Consider the following 14,074-nt stretch of genomic DNA (forward strand, 5'->3'; position numbering starts at 1 on the left):
CCCTCACAGGCTCCCGGACTCCTTCGATCGGTACATTCTATACTCAGATTGGCCCTCACAGGCTCCTGGACTCTGGTTTATACATTCAGTGCCCAGATTGGCTCTCACAGGCTCCCGGACTGCTCCGGTTTATACATTCAGTGCCCAGATTGGCCCTCACAGGCTCCCGGACTGCTCCAGTTTATACATTCAGTGCCCAGATTGGCCCTCACAGGCTCCCGGACTCTGGTTTATACATTGTGCCCAGATTGGCCCTCACAGGCTCCTAGACTCAGGTTTATACATTCAGCGCCCAGATTGGCCCTCACAGGCTCCCGGACTCTGGTTTATACATTTAGTGCCCAGATTGGCCCTCACAGGCTCCTGGACTCTGGTTTATACATTGTGCCCAGATTGGCCATCACAGGCTCCCGGACTCCTCCGGTCGGTACATTCAGTGCCCAGATTGGCCCTCACGGACTCCCAGACTCCTCCGGTTTATACATTCAGTGCTCAGATTGGCCCTCAGAGGCTCCCGGACTCCCCTGGTTTATACATTGTGCCCAGATTGGCCCTCACAGGCTCCCGGACTCCTCCAGTCGGTACATTCAGTGCTCAGATTGGCCCTCACAGGCTCCCGGACTCCCCTGGTTTATACATTCAGTGCCTAGATTGGCCCTCACAGGCTCCCGGACTCCTCCAGTCGGTACATTCAGTGCTCAGCTTGGCCCTCACAGGCTCCCGGACTCCCCTGGTTTATACATTCAGTGCCTAGATTGGCCCTCACAGGCTCCCGGACTCCTCCAGTCGGTACATTCAGTGCCCAGATTGGCCCTCACAGGCTCCTAGACTCTGGTTTATACATTCAGTGCCCAGATTGGCCCTCAGAGGTCTTAAAGGGATTTTTCTAGATAGGGCAGGTATCCCAAGCAGGAGGTCTCCCTGTGGCTGTGAGGCGCTCTGGATGGAGGGCAGTGGGGGTCTCGCACACCGCGGCTCTACTCTTATCATTGCTTCGTTATCTCTGGAGGTCCCGCTGAGAGGGAAGCGACACATGTGACTACCATTGGCTTCCTCCGGGGCCGGAGCCCCTCGCGCTCCGCTAGTTTTGCCTCGTCCTACATAGTAACGATCCTCCGGCCAGTAAATCACTTCTGCAGCAGCCATTGATTCCGTCTCGCTTTCTTCTCTTTATTACTTTGTCCAGAAAGGATATTAAACCTAAATCTGCGCGGTTCGGGGTCAGCCGTCCGCCGAGCGTTAATAATACGAAGAGCAAACCTCATTACACGGAGCGCCGAGCGATTAACACAAGCCCTGCGCCGCCGCACTCAACAGACAGGACACAACGGGCTCCGACGGCGATACTCCCTGGATCATGGGCGCCTCACCCCATCCTGGAGCAACGAGAGAGGAACTTTATCACATCGCTTCCTTGCCATTTTCACACTCTCTGCTTGCTGTCAGTGAAAGATATCTGATTTCAATAGAGGGGCCTGACTAAGCTTAAAAAAAAATTCAAACGCTTGGCCCTGCAAAAAAAAAAACAACAAGAGCAGGATCCTGCAGACAGTGCAGACCAGAAGTCAGGTGACCGCTGCAGTCAATCAGAGGCCACAGCATCACCATACAAACTCCTGGCATAAAGGCACCTGACACTTGAGCGCCGACACCAGGAAAATGGGCAACGGCACGCCTGACCCAACAAAAATTTAGGAGCTTCTTCTCTTAGTTCTCTGCATCGTGTTGTCCCTCTGCTGTTCCTCCTGGAATGAATAAAGGCCCATTTAGACGGGACCAATGTCAGCAAACGATGGCCGCTCCTCGCCCCCACACATACTGGCTGCGGTGCTCCTACATAAACGATGGCCGTCCCTCGTCCCCCACATACTGGCTGCGGTGCTCCTACATAAACGATGGCCGCCCCTCGTCCCACACATACTGGCTGCGGTGCTCCTACATAAACGATGGCCGCCCCTCGTCCTGCACATACTGGCTGCGGTGCTCCTACATAAACGATGGCCGCCCCTCGTCCTGTACATACTGGCTGCGGTGCTCCTACATAAACGTTGGCCACCCCTCGTCCCCCACATACTGCCTGCAGTGCTCCTACATAAACGATGGCCGCCCCTCGTCCCCCACATACTGCCTGCGGTGCTCCTACATAAACGATGGCCGCCCCTCGTCCTGCACATACTGGCTGCGGTGCTGCTACATAAACGATGGCCGCCCCTCGTCCTGCACATACTGGCTGCGGTGCTCCTACATAAACGATGGCCGCCCCTCGTCCTGCACATACTGGCTGCGGTGCTCCTACATAAACGATGGCCGCCCCTCGTCCCACACATACTGGCTGCGGTGCTCCTACATAAACGATGGCCGCCCCTCGTCCTGCACATACTGGCTGCGGTGCTCCTACATAAACGATGGCCGCCCCTCGTCCTGTACATACTGGCTGCGGTGCTCCTACATAAACGATGGCCACCCCTCGTCCCCCACATACTGGCTGCGGTGCTCCTCCATAAACGATGGCCGCCCCTCGTCCCCCTCATACTGGCTGCGGTGCTCCTACATAAACGATGGCCGCCCCTCGTCCTGCACATACTGGCTGCGGTGCTCCTACATAAATGATGGCCGCCCCTCGTCCCCACATACTGGCTGCGGTGCTCCTCCATAAACGATGGCCGTCCCTCGTCCCACACATACCGACTGCGGTGCTCCTACATAAATGATGGCCGCCCCTCGTCCCCCACATACTGGCTGCGGTGCTCCTACATAAACGATGGCCGCCCCTCGTCCTGCACATACTGGCTGCGGTGCTCCTACATAAACGATGGCCGCCCCTCGTCCCCCACATACTGGCTGCGGTGCTCCTACATAAACGATGGCCGCCCCTCGTCCCCCACATACTGGCTGCGGTGCCCCTACATAAATGATGGCCGCCCCTCGTCCCCCACATACTGGCTGCGGTGCTCCTACATAAACGATGGCCGCCCCTCGTCCCCCACATACTGGCTGCGGTGCTCCTATATAAACGATGGCCGCCCCTCGTCCCCCACATACTGGCTGCGGTGCTCCTACATAAACGATGGCCGCCCATCGTCCCCCACATACTGGCTGCGGTGCTCCTACATAAACGATGGCCGCCCCTCGTCCCCCACATATTGGCTGCGGTGCTCCTACATAAATGATGGCCGCCCCTCGTCCCCCACATACTGGCTGCGGTGCTCCTACATAAACGATGGCCGCCCCTCGTCCTGCACATTCTGGCTGCGGTGCTCCTACATTAACGATGGCCGCCCCTCGTCCCTCACATACTGGCTGCGGTGCTCCTACATAAACCATGGCCGCCCCTCGTCCTGCACATACTGGCTGCGGTGCTCCTACATAAACGATGGCCGCCCCTCGTCCCCCACATACTGCCTGCAGTGCTCCTACATAAACGATGGCCGCCCCTCGTCCCCCACATACTGCCTGCGGTGCTCCTACATAAACGATGGCCGCCCCTCGTCCCACACATACTGGCTGCGGTGCTCCTACATAAACGATGGCCGCCCCTCGTCCCACACATACTGGCTGCGGTGCTCCTACATAAACGATGGCCGCCCCTCGTCCTGCACATACTGGCTGCGGTGCTCCTACATAAACGATGGCCGCCCCTCGTCCCCCACATACTGGCTGCGGTGCTCCTACATAAGCGATGGCCGCCCCTCGTCCCCCACATACTGGCTGCGGTGCTCCTACATAAACGATGGCCGCCCCTCGTCCCCCACATACTGGCTGCGGTGCTCCTACATAAACGATGGCCGCCCCTCGTCCTGCACATACTGGCTGCGGTGCCCCTACATAAACGATGGCCGCCCCTCGTCCCCCACATACTGGCTGCGGTGCTCCTACATAAACGATGGCCGCCCCTCGTCCCCCACATACTGGCTGCGGTGCTCCTACATAAGCGATGGCCGCCCCTCGTCCCCCACATACTGGCTGCGGTGCTCCTACATAAACGATGGTCGCCCCTCGTCCCCCACATACTGGCTGCGGTGCTCCTACATAAACGATGGCCGCCCCTCGTCCCCCACATACTGACTGCGGTGCTCCTACATAAACGATGGCCGCCCCTCGTCCCCCACATACTGGCTGCGGTGCTCCTACATAAACGATGGCCGCCCCTCGTCCCCCACAATCTGGCTGCGGTGCTCCTACATAAACGATGGCCGCCCCTCATCCTGCACATACTGGCTGCGGTGCTCCTACATAAATGATGGCCACCCCTCGTCCCCCACATACTGGCTGCGGTGCTCCTACATAAACGATGGCCGCCCCTCGTCCTGCACATACTGGCTGCGGTGCTCCTACATAAACGATGGCCGCCCCTCGTCCCGTACATACTGGCTGCGGTGCTCCTACATAAACGATGGCCGCCCCTCGTCCCCCACATACTGGCTGCGGTGCTCCTACATAAACAATGGCCGCCCCTCGTCCCCCACATACTGACTGCGGTGCTCCTACATAAACGATGGCCGCCCCTCGTCCTGCACATACTGGCTGCGGTGCTCCTACATAAACAATGGCCGCCCCTCGTCCCCCACATACTGACTGCGGTGCTCCTACATAAACGATGGCTGCCCCTCGTCCTGCACATACTGGCTGCGGTGCTCCTACATAAACGATGGCCGCCCCTCGTCCCCCACATACTGGCTGCGGTGCTGCTGCAGGGGAGCTGGTATCACTGGCTCAAAGCGGGGCGGCTGCAGATTTCTCTGTTACTGCGCCTCCAGTCCGAGGAGTTACTGAGACGGAGCGCTGCAGAGAAGGGCGGGCGGGGGGCGCCTGTAACCATACTGAGCGCCATGGAGAACGGCAGGCGGGGGGCGCCTGTAACCATACTGAGCGCCGCAGAGAACAGCGGGCGGGGGGCGCCTGTAACCATACTGAGCGCCACGGAGAACGGCGGGTCGGGGGCGCCTTTAACCATACTGAGCGCCGCAGAGAACAGCAGGCGGGGGGCGCCTGTAACCATACTGAGCGCCGTGGAGAACGGCTACCTGTGAACCCTGACGGTACATCTGACAGCGTCCCCTACCTGTGAGACCTGACGGTACATCTGACAGCACTCCCTACCTGTGAGCCCTGACGGTACATCTGACAGCGCCCCCCACCTGTGAGCCCTGATGGTACATCTGACAGCGCCCCCTACCTGTGAGACCTGATGGTACATCTGACAGCGCCCCCTACCTGTGAGACCTGATGGTACATCTGACAGCGCCCCCTACCTGTGAGACCTGATGGTACATCTGACAGCGCCCCCTACCTGTGAGCCCTGATGGTACATCTGACAGCGCCCCCTACCTGTGAGACCTGAAGGTACATCTGACAGCGCCCCCTACCTGTGAGCCCTGACGGTACATCTGACAGCGCCCCCTACCTGTGAGCCCTGACGGTACATCTGACAGCGCCCCCTACCTGTGAGACCTGATGGTACATCTGACAGCACTCCCTACCTGTGAGACCTGATGGTACATCTGACAGCGCCCCCTACCTGTGAGACCTGACGGTACATCTGACAGCACTCCCTACCTGTGAGACCTGATGGTACATCTGACAGCGCCCCCTACCTGTGAGACCTGATGGTACAGCTGTCGGCGGCGTAGCACTTACCATGTGGGGGGTCCTGCAGCTGTAGCCAGGGATGCCTTCTCTTTGGCGGCGGTGGCGGGCTCCCTGCTGACGAGCCTCACGCTCCCCCCTGTGCTCTGAACTTTGCTTAATGAGGCGGCAGCGACATCTTCTCTGGTCAGATACCTGCGAGGAACGAGATGAAGTGACATCATGTTGGCGCTGCCACGGTACCCTGAGCGATGGCGGTCACACAACGCCCGCCGCACATTCCTGTATTTAGGAATTCATGTTTTTTCTTTTGGTTTGTAAAATCTTAACTAGGAGAAAAGCGAGAATTGAGAAATAAATGGTCTGGGCCATCAGCGGCGCGCCGGGCGGGCAGAACACGGCTGCCACATACCGGGCGCACCCGAAATACTGAAGGCCGGTCCAAGAAACACGGAACCCTCCGCGGTGCGACTGACCATACTGAAGATCATGAGAATGGTTCCAGGTGAAGCGCGGCGCACTGTGACATCATCGGAACGCACCGCAGAGGCTGACGGACGGAGCGCGGGTTGCCAGGTGACACCACCTGCCATAAAGTGATCTCTTCCGATCCCAAGGATCTGAGCGGTCGCAGTCGGGCGCCATTCACTTCAATGAACTTGGCTGTTTCTGGGTAACTTGGCTGAAGTGAATGGAGCTGCAGTGCACAAGTGTGACCGCCGTTTTATTCATGCAGGGGGCTTCAGGACCCCCGACTCCCATAAGACCTATGGCATTGCCAGGTTAGATGTGACGGGAGGAATGGCGCAGCACGCCGCTCCAGTGCTGATGTCAAAGCAACAGAGATCTCGACAGAACTCAGACATGTCAACGGGGTCTACTGGTGCGACGGGGCAGCGCAGCCCTGCCCTCCCATCCTGACCGGCGCTGCGCAAGGTCAGCTCTGCTACATCTATAAAAGCCGCCGGAGGTCGGGGAAATTTTCGGATACGGAACTCGCCTTTTCACAATTTAACGGACAACGGCGCGATAATCGTCGGGCGATATTCTGACCTGTCATTCATCCTATTGTGAAAGAGTAAAGACAGCTGGCTGATAACAGGGGGTAGTAGACGACTGCATGCACAGCATTTAGGTGCTGTGTCCCTTTAAGAGCTGACATAGCGGGAGGTCCCTGTTGTCTTCTGTATCTGCGGCGGTTATCAGTTATTATGGTGTCTTTTTCGTGTTTTCTCAAAGATATTTTATTTCTAGCTTTTTTTCGCTCTTCTGAAGCAGAAGTCTCGAGTTGCTAGGCAACAGGGGGGTTTAATCAGAGCGTAAAAAGTGCGGCAGAAGCCCGAGCGCCCCGCCCCGGACACAAGAGAGGCCCGAACCCCCCCCACCACCACCACCACGGACACAAGAGAGGCCCGAACCCCCCCCCCCCTGGACACAAGGGAGGCCCGAACCCCCCCCCCCCGGACACAAGGGAGGCCAGAACCCCCCCACCCACCCCCCGGACACAAGAGAGGCCCGAACGCCCCCCCACCCCCCGGACACGAGAGGCCCGAACGCCCCCCCCCCCCCACGGACACGAGAGGCCCGAACGCCCCCCCCCCCCACGGACACAAGAGAGGCCCGAGCGCCCCCCCCCCAGGACACAAGAGAGGCCCGAGCGCCCCCCCCCCCTGGACACAAGAGAGGCCCGAGCGCCCCCCCCTGGACACGAGAGGCCCGAGCGCCCCCCCCTGGACACGAGAGAGGCCCAAGCACCAACCCCCCCCCCCCCCGGACACAAGAGAGACCCGAGCCCCCCCCCCCCCCCCCCCCGGACACCAGAGAGGCCCGAGCGCCCCCCCCCCTCCCGGACACCAGAGAGGCCCGAGCGCCCCCACCCCCACCCCCCGGACACAAGAGAGGCCCGAGCGCCCCACCCCCACCCCCCGGACACAAGAGAGGCCCGAGCGCCGCCCACGGACACAAGAGAGGCCAGAGCGCTCCCCCGCCCCCCTGGACACGAGAGGCCCGAGTGCCCCCCCTGGACACAGGAGAGGCCCGAGCGCCGCCCCCCCCCCCCTGGACACGAGAGGTCCGAGCGCCCCCCCCGGACACAAGAGAGGCCCGAGCACCAACCCCCCCCCCCCCCCCCCGGACACACGAGAGGCCCGAGCGCCCCCCCCCCCCCAGACACACGAGAGGCCCGAGCGCCCCCCCCCCCCCCAGACACAAGAGAGGCCCGAGCGCCCCCCCCCCCCCCCCGGACACAAGAGAGGCCTGAACTCCCCCCCCCCTACCACGGACACAAGAGAGGCCCGAACCCCCCCCCCCCTACCACGGACACAAGAGAGGCCCGAACCCCCTTCCCTGGACACAAGGGAGTCCCGAACCCCCCCCCCCCCCGGACACAAGGGAGGCCAGAACCCCGCCAGACACAAGAGAGGCCCGAGCGCCCCCCCCCCCCCTCGGACACAAGAGACGCCCGAGCGCCCCCCCCCCCCCCCGGACACAAGAGAGGCCCGAGCGCCCCCCAGGACACAAGAGAGGCCCGAGCGCCCCCCCGGGACACAAGAGAGGCCCGAACGCCCCCTCCCCCTGGACACAAGAGAGGCCCGAGCGCCCCCCCTGGACACAAGAGAGGCCCGAGCGCCCCCCCCCCCCCTGGACACAAGAGAGGCCCAAGCGCCCCCACCCCCCGGATACAAGAGAGGCCCGAGCACCAAGCCCCCCGGATACAAGAGAGGCCCGAGCATCAACCCCCCCCCCCCCCCGGACACAAGAGAGGCCCGAGCGCCCCACCCCCACCCCCCGGACACAAGAGAGGCCCGAGCGCCCCACCCCCACCCCCCGGACACAAGAGAGGCCCGAGACCCCCCCCCCCCCGCCCGGACACAAGAGAGGCCCGAGCCCCCCCCCCGCCCGGACACAAGAGAGGCCCGAGCCCCCCCCCCCCACCCGGACACAAGAGAGGCCCGAGCGCCCCCCCCCTCCCGGACACCAGAGAGGCCCGAGCACCCCCCCCCCCCTCCCGGACACCAGAGAGGCCCGAGCGCCCCCCCCCCCCGGACACCAGAGAGGCCCGAGCGCCCCCCCCCCCCCTTCCCGGACACAAGAAAGGCCCGAGCGCCCCCCCTGGACACAAGAGAGGCCCGAGCGCCCCCCCTGGACACGAGAGGCCCGAACGACCGCCCCTGCCGAACACAAGAGAGGCCCGAGCGCCCCCCCCCCCGGACACAAGAGAGGTCCGAGCGCCCCCCAGGACACAAGAGAGGCCCGAGCGCCCCCCCGGGACACAAGAGAGGCCCGAACGCCCCCTCCCCCTGGACACAAGAGAGGCCCGAGCGCCCCCCCCTGGACACAAGAGAGGCCCGAGCGCCCCCCCCTGGACACAAGAGAGGCCCAAGCGCCCCCACCCCCCGGATACAAGAGAGGCCCGAGCACCAAGCCCCCCGGATACAAGAGAGGCCCGAGCATCAACCCCCCCCCCCCGGACACAAGAGAGGCCCGAGCGCCCCCCCCCCCGGACACAAGAGAGGCCCGAGCGCCCCACCCCCCGGACACAAGAGAGGCCCGAGCGCCCCACCCCCACCCCCCGGACACAAGAGAGGCCCGAGCGCCGCCCACGGACACAAGAGAGGCCAGAGCGCTCCCCGCCCCCCTGGACACGAGAGGCCTGAGTGCCCCCCTGGACACAGGAGAGGCCCGAGCGCCCCCCCCCTGGACACAAGAGAGGTCCGAGCGCCCCCCCTGGACACAAGAGAGGCCCGAGCGCCCCCCACCCCCGGACACAAGAGAGGCCCGAGCGCCCCACCCGGACACAAGAGAGGCCCGAGCGCCCCCCCCCCCCCGGACACAAGAGACGCCCGAGCGCCCCCCCCCCCCCGGACACAAGAGAGGCCCGAGCGCCCGCCAGGACACAAGAGAGGCCCGAGCGCCCCCGCCGGGACACAAGAGAGGCCCGAACGCTCCCTCCCCCTGGACACAAGAGAGGCCCGAGCGCCCCCCCCCTGGACACAAGAGAGGCCCGAGCGCCCCCCAGGACACAAGAGAGGCCCGAGCGCCCCCCCGGGACACAAGAGAGGCCCGAACGCCCCCTCCCCCTGGACACAAGAGAGGCCCGAGCGCCCCCCCCTGGACACAAGAGAGGCCCGAGCGCCCCCCCCTGGACACAAGAGAGGCCCAAGCGCCCCCACCCCCCGGATACAAGAGAGGCCCGAGCACCAAGCCCCCCGGATACAAGAGAGGCCCGAGCATCAACCCCCCCCCCCCCCCCCCCCGGACACAAGAGAGGCCCGAGCGCCCCCCCCACCCCCCGGACACAAGAGAGGCCCGAGCGCCCCACCCCCACCCCCCGGACACAAGAGAGGCCCGAGCGCCCCACCCCCACCCCCCGGACACAAGAGAGGCCCGAGCGCCGCCCACGGACACAAGAGAGGCCAGAGCGCTCCCCGCCCCCCTGGACACGAGAGGCCCGAGTGCCCCCCTGGACACAGGAGAGGTCCGAGCGCCCCCCCCCCCTGGACACAAGAGAGGCCCGAGCGCCCCCCCTGGACACAAGAGAGGCCCGAGCGCCCCCCCCGGACACAAGAGAGGCCCGAGCACCAACCCCCCCCCCCGGACACACGAGAGGCCCGAGCGCCTCCCCCCAGACATAAGAGATGCCCGAGCGCCCCCCCCCAGACACAAGAGAGGCCCGAGAGCCCCCCCCCCAGGACACGAGAGGCCTGAGCGCTCCCCCCCCCTTGATACAAGAGAGGCCCGAGCGCCCCCCCCCCCCCCCAGACACAAGAGAGGCCCGAGCACCAACCCCCCCCCCTCCCCCGGACAAAAGAGAGGCCCGAGCGCCCCTCCCCCCCGGACACAAGAGAGGCCCGAGCGCCCCCCCCCCCCCCCCCGGATACGAGAGAGGCCCAAGCGCGCCCCCAACCCTTGATACAAGAGAGGCCCGAGCGCCCCCCCCCCCAGACACAAGAGAGGCCCGAGCACCAACCCCCCCCCCCCGGACAAAAGAGAGGCCCGAGCGCCCCCCCCCCCCGGACACAAGAGAGGCCCGAGCGCCCCCCCCCCCCCCCGGATACAAGAGAGGCCCAAGCGCGCCCCCAACCCCTGATACAAGAGAGGCCCGAGCGCTCCCTGCCCCCCCGGACACAAGGGAGGCCCGAGCGCCCCCCCCCCGGACACAAGAGAGGCCCGAGCGCCCCCCCCCCCCCCGATACAAGAGAGGCCCGAGCGCCCCCCCCCCCCAGGTAGAAGAGAGGCCCAAGCGCCCCCCCACCCCCTGATACAAGAGAGGCCCGAGCGCTCCCCGCCCCCCGGACACAAGAGAGACCCAAGCGCCCCCCCCCGGACAAAAGAGAGGCCCGAGCGCCCCCCCCCCGGGACACAAGAGAGGCCTGAGCGCCCCCCCCCAGACACAAGAGAGGCCCGAACGCCCCCCCCGGACACAAGAGAGGACCGAGCACCAACCCCCCCCCCCCCCCCCCGGACAAAAGAGAGGCCCGAGCGCCCCCATCCCCCCCGGACACGAGAGGCCCGAGCGCCCCCCCGGATACAAGAGAGGCCCGAGCGCCCCCCCACCCCCCGGACAAAAGAGAGGCCCGAGCGCCCCCATCCCCCCCGGACACGAGAGGCCCGAGCGCCCCCCCCGGATACAAGAGAGGCCCGAGCGCCCCCCCCACCCCCCGGATACAAGAGAGGCTCAAGCGCCCCCCCACCCCGATACAAGTGAGGCCCGAGCGCTCCCCGCCCCCCCGGACACAAGAGAGGCCCAAGTGCCCCCCCCCCCCGGACACAAGAGAGGCCCGAGCACCAACCCCCCCCCCGGACAAAAGAGAGGCCCGAGCGCCCCCCCCGGACACAAGAGAGGCCTGAGCGCCCCCCCCCAGACACAAGAGAGGCCCGAGCGCCCCCCCCCCCCCCGGACACAAGAGAGGCCCGAGCGCCCCCCCCGGACAGAAGAGAGGCCCGAACGACCCCGCCCGGACACAAGAGAGGCCCGAACGACCCCCCGGGACACAAGAGAGGCCCGAACGACCCCCGCCTGGACACAAGAGAAGCCCGAACGACCCCCCCCCAGACACAAGAGAGGCCCGAACGACCCCCCCCCCCCGGACACAAGGGAGGCCCCAGCGCCCCCACCCCCCTGGATAAAAGAGAGGCCCGAGCACAACCCCACCCTCGGACACAAGAGAGGCCCGAACGCCCCCCCTTCCGGACAGAAGAGAGACCCGAACGCCCCCCCTACGGACACAACAGAGGCCCGAGCGCCTTCCCCCCCGGACACAAGAGAGGCCCGAGTGGTCCCCCCCCCCCCCCCGGACACAAGAGAGGCCCGAGCGCTCCCAGCCCCCCCCCCCCCCCCCGGACACAAGAGAGGCCCAAGCGCTCCCAGCCCCCCCCCCCGGACACAAGAGAGGCCCGAGCGCTCCCAGCCCCCCCGGACACAAGAGAGGCCCGAACGCCCCCCCCCCCCCCCCCGGACACAAGAGAGGCCCGAGCGCCACCCCGGACACAAGAGAGGCCTGAACGACCCCGCCCAGAGACAAGAGAGGCCCGAACGACCCCCCCCGGGACACGAGAGGCCCGAACGACCCCCCCCCCCCCCGGACACTAGGGAGGCCCGAACGACACCCCCCCCCCCCCCCCCCGGACACGAGAGGCCCGAACGACCCCCCCCTCCCCCCGGACACAAGGGAGGCCCGAGTGCCCCCACCCCGGACACAAGAGAGGCCCGAACGACCCTCCCCGGACACAAGAGAGGCCCGAGCGCCCCCACCCCCCGGATACAAGAGATGCCCGAGCACCAACCCCCCCGGATACAAGAGAGGCCCGAGCACCAACCCCCCCCCCGGATACAAGAGAGGTCCGAGCGCACCCCCTGGACACGAGAGGCCCGAGTGCCCCCCCTGGACACAAGAGAGGCCCGAGTGCCCCCCCTGGACACAAGAGAGGCCCGAGCGCCCCCCCCTGGACACAGGAGAGGCCCGAGCGCCCCCCCTGGACACAAGAAAGGCCCAAGCGCCCCCCCCTGGACACAGGAGAGGCCCGAGCGCCCCCCCCCTGGACACAGGAGAGGCCCGAGCGCCCCCCCCCCTCCTGGACACAAGAGAGGCCGAGCGCCCCCCCCCCCCGCAAGAGAGGCCCGAGCGCCCCCAACCCCCCCCCCACGGACACGTGAGGCCCGAGTGCTCCCCCCCCTGGACACAAGAGAGGCCCGAGCGCCGCCCACGGACACAAGAGAGGCCCGAGCTTAACCCCCCCCCCCCCAGACACAAAGAGGCCCGAGCGCCCCCCGCCCCCCCCCCCCCCCCCCGATAAAAGAGAGGCCCGAGCAGAAACACCCCCCCCCAGATAGAGGCCTGAGCACCCCCCCCCCCCGACACGAGAGGCCCGAGCGCCCCCCCTCTGCATGGCTGATAACAGGGAATAATAACTACATTTAGCTTTAACAAGTTTAGACAGAACGATTATTGTTCAGTTCTCCGCATGTGAACGATTGTTTGAGCGCTAATCGTGCGGCCTGCACGTAACGTCAGAGGCGGCGGCTCCCTCGTGGCGGGATCATCTGATGGCGTACCTCCTGGTGCTGCTGTGCGCCGAATGCTGCTTGGAGAGTTCGGCTGCGGCGTGGGCGGGGCTGCTGAACATGCGGCCGCTCTTACGGATCAACCGCTGCTTCATCGCCGTCAGGCTGTTCCATTCTCTGACAAACCGGAGGATCTGCGGCAGAAAGAGAGGTGTCAGCAGGGGGCGGCACTCAATGCTCCACGACCAACCGCGCCAATATCTATGCGCTGCACTAAACAGTTGGAGAAGCAGGCAGCACGCTCGGTACAGTCAGACAGGAAGGAAGTAAATATGTGAACCCTTGTGATGTCAGAGCGCACTACAGGACGCCCCTTTTAATGCCCGCACACGCCACGTTCAGACAGTTACAGCCACATATGGTGTGATAATAAACGCTTACGAGAATTCAGCAGTGTGGAGCCGCCGGGCGCCGCTGATCAAGGATTGGTTACATCAGGTGTGCTTGAGGCACATCAGACCCCCAGACCGGCCGGCGCGGCGCGATGGACATGTCATTGCATGTTTTTGTGAGGCCGCCTATAAGTGCGAAGGACGGAACGAGCGCTAAAGCCAACGATACGCGACCGGCCGACGATGGGCGATGAATGAGAAGCCAACAGTGACACTGGTCAACAAACCAGCATGGTCTCTGTATCCGCTGTGGCAACTAATGGCGGCTGCCGAAGGATCTGATCCCATCCGCCACGTTCCGGAGATGCGCAGCGCTACTGCAGAGACAAGAAGAAGGATTACAAAGATCGGCCGGTGTTACAAAAAATAAATAACAGTCAGACCTCAGCGATGTATCAGGCTGGGGTCACACAGGGCGGATTCCCGTCGGAAATCTCGCGGTTTGGCCGCAGCAAAAACCGCGAGATTTCCGATGGGAGAACCGCCGCGGCGGCATGGAAGCGGCCCGGCCGCTTGCTTTTCCGTTGCGGCC

General features: G+C 64.9%; 1 protein-coding gene across 4 annotated transcripts in view; it reads right to left on the reverse strand.

The window, feature by feature from the left end:
• Positions 1-14,074, reverse strand: part of ZRANB3 (zinc finger RANBP2-type containing 3) — a 304,617-nt gene that overhangs the window by 22,416 nt on the left and 268,127 nt on the right. For all 4 annotated transcript variants that reach the window (XM_066575145.1, XM_066575143.1, XM_066575144.1 and 1 more), the window contains 2 exons: positions 13,142-13,284; positions 5,638-5,781 (listed from right to left, as the gene is read on the reverse strand). In XM_066575145.1, coding sequence (XP_066431242.1) covers positions 5,638-5,781; positions 13,142-13,284 — 287 coding nt within the window. The remainder of the gene's footprint in view (positions 1-5,637; positions 5,782-13,141; positions 13,285-14,074) is intronic.

The sequence above is a fragment of the Eleutherodactylus coqui genome, chromosome 8, assembly GCF_035609145.1.
Source record: "Eleutherodactylus coqui strain aEleCoq1 chromosome 8, aEleCoq1.hap1, whole genome shotgun sequence".
In the NCBI taxonomy this organism is placed as follows: domain Eukaryota; kingdom Metazoa; phylum Chordata; class Amphibia; order Anura; family Eleutherodactylidae; genus Eleutherodactylus; species Eleutherodactylus coqui.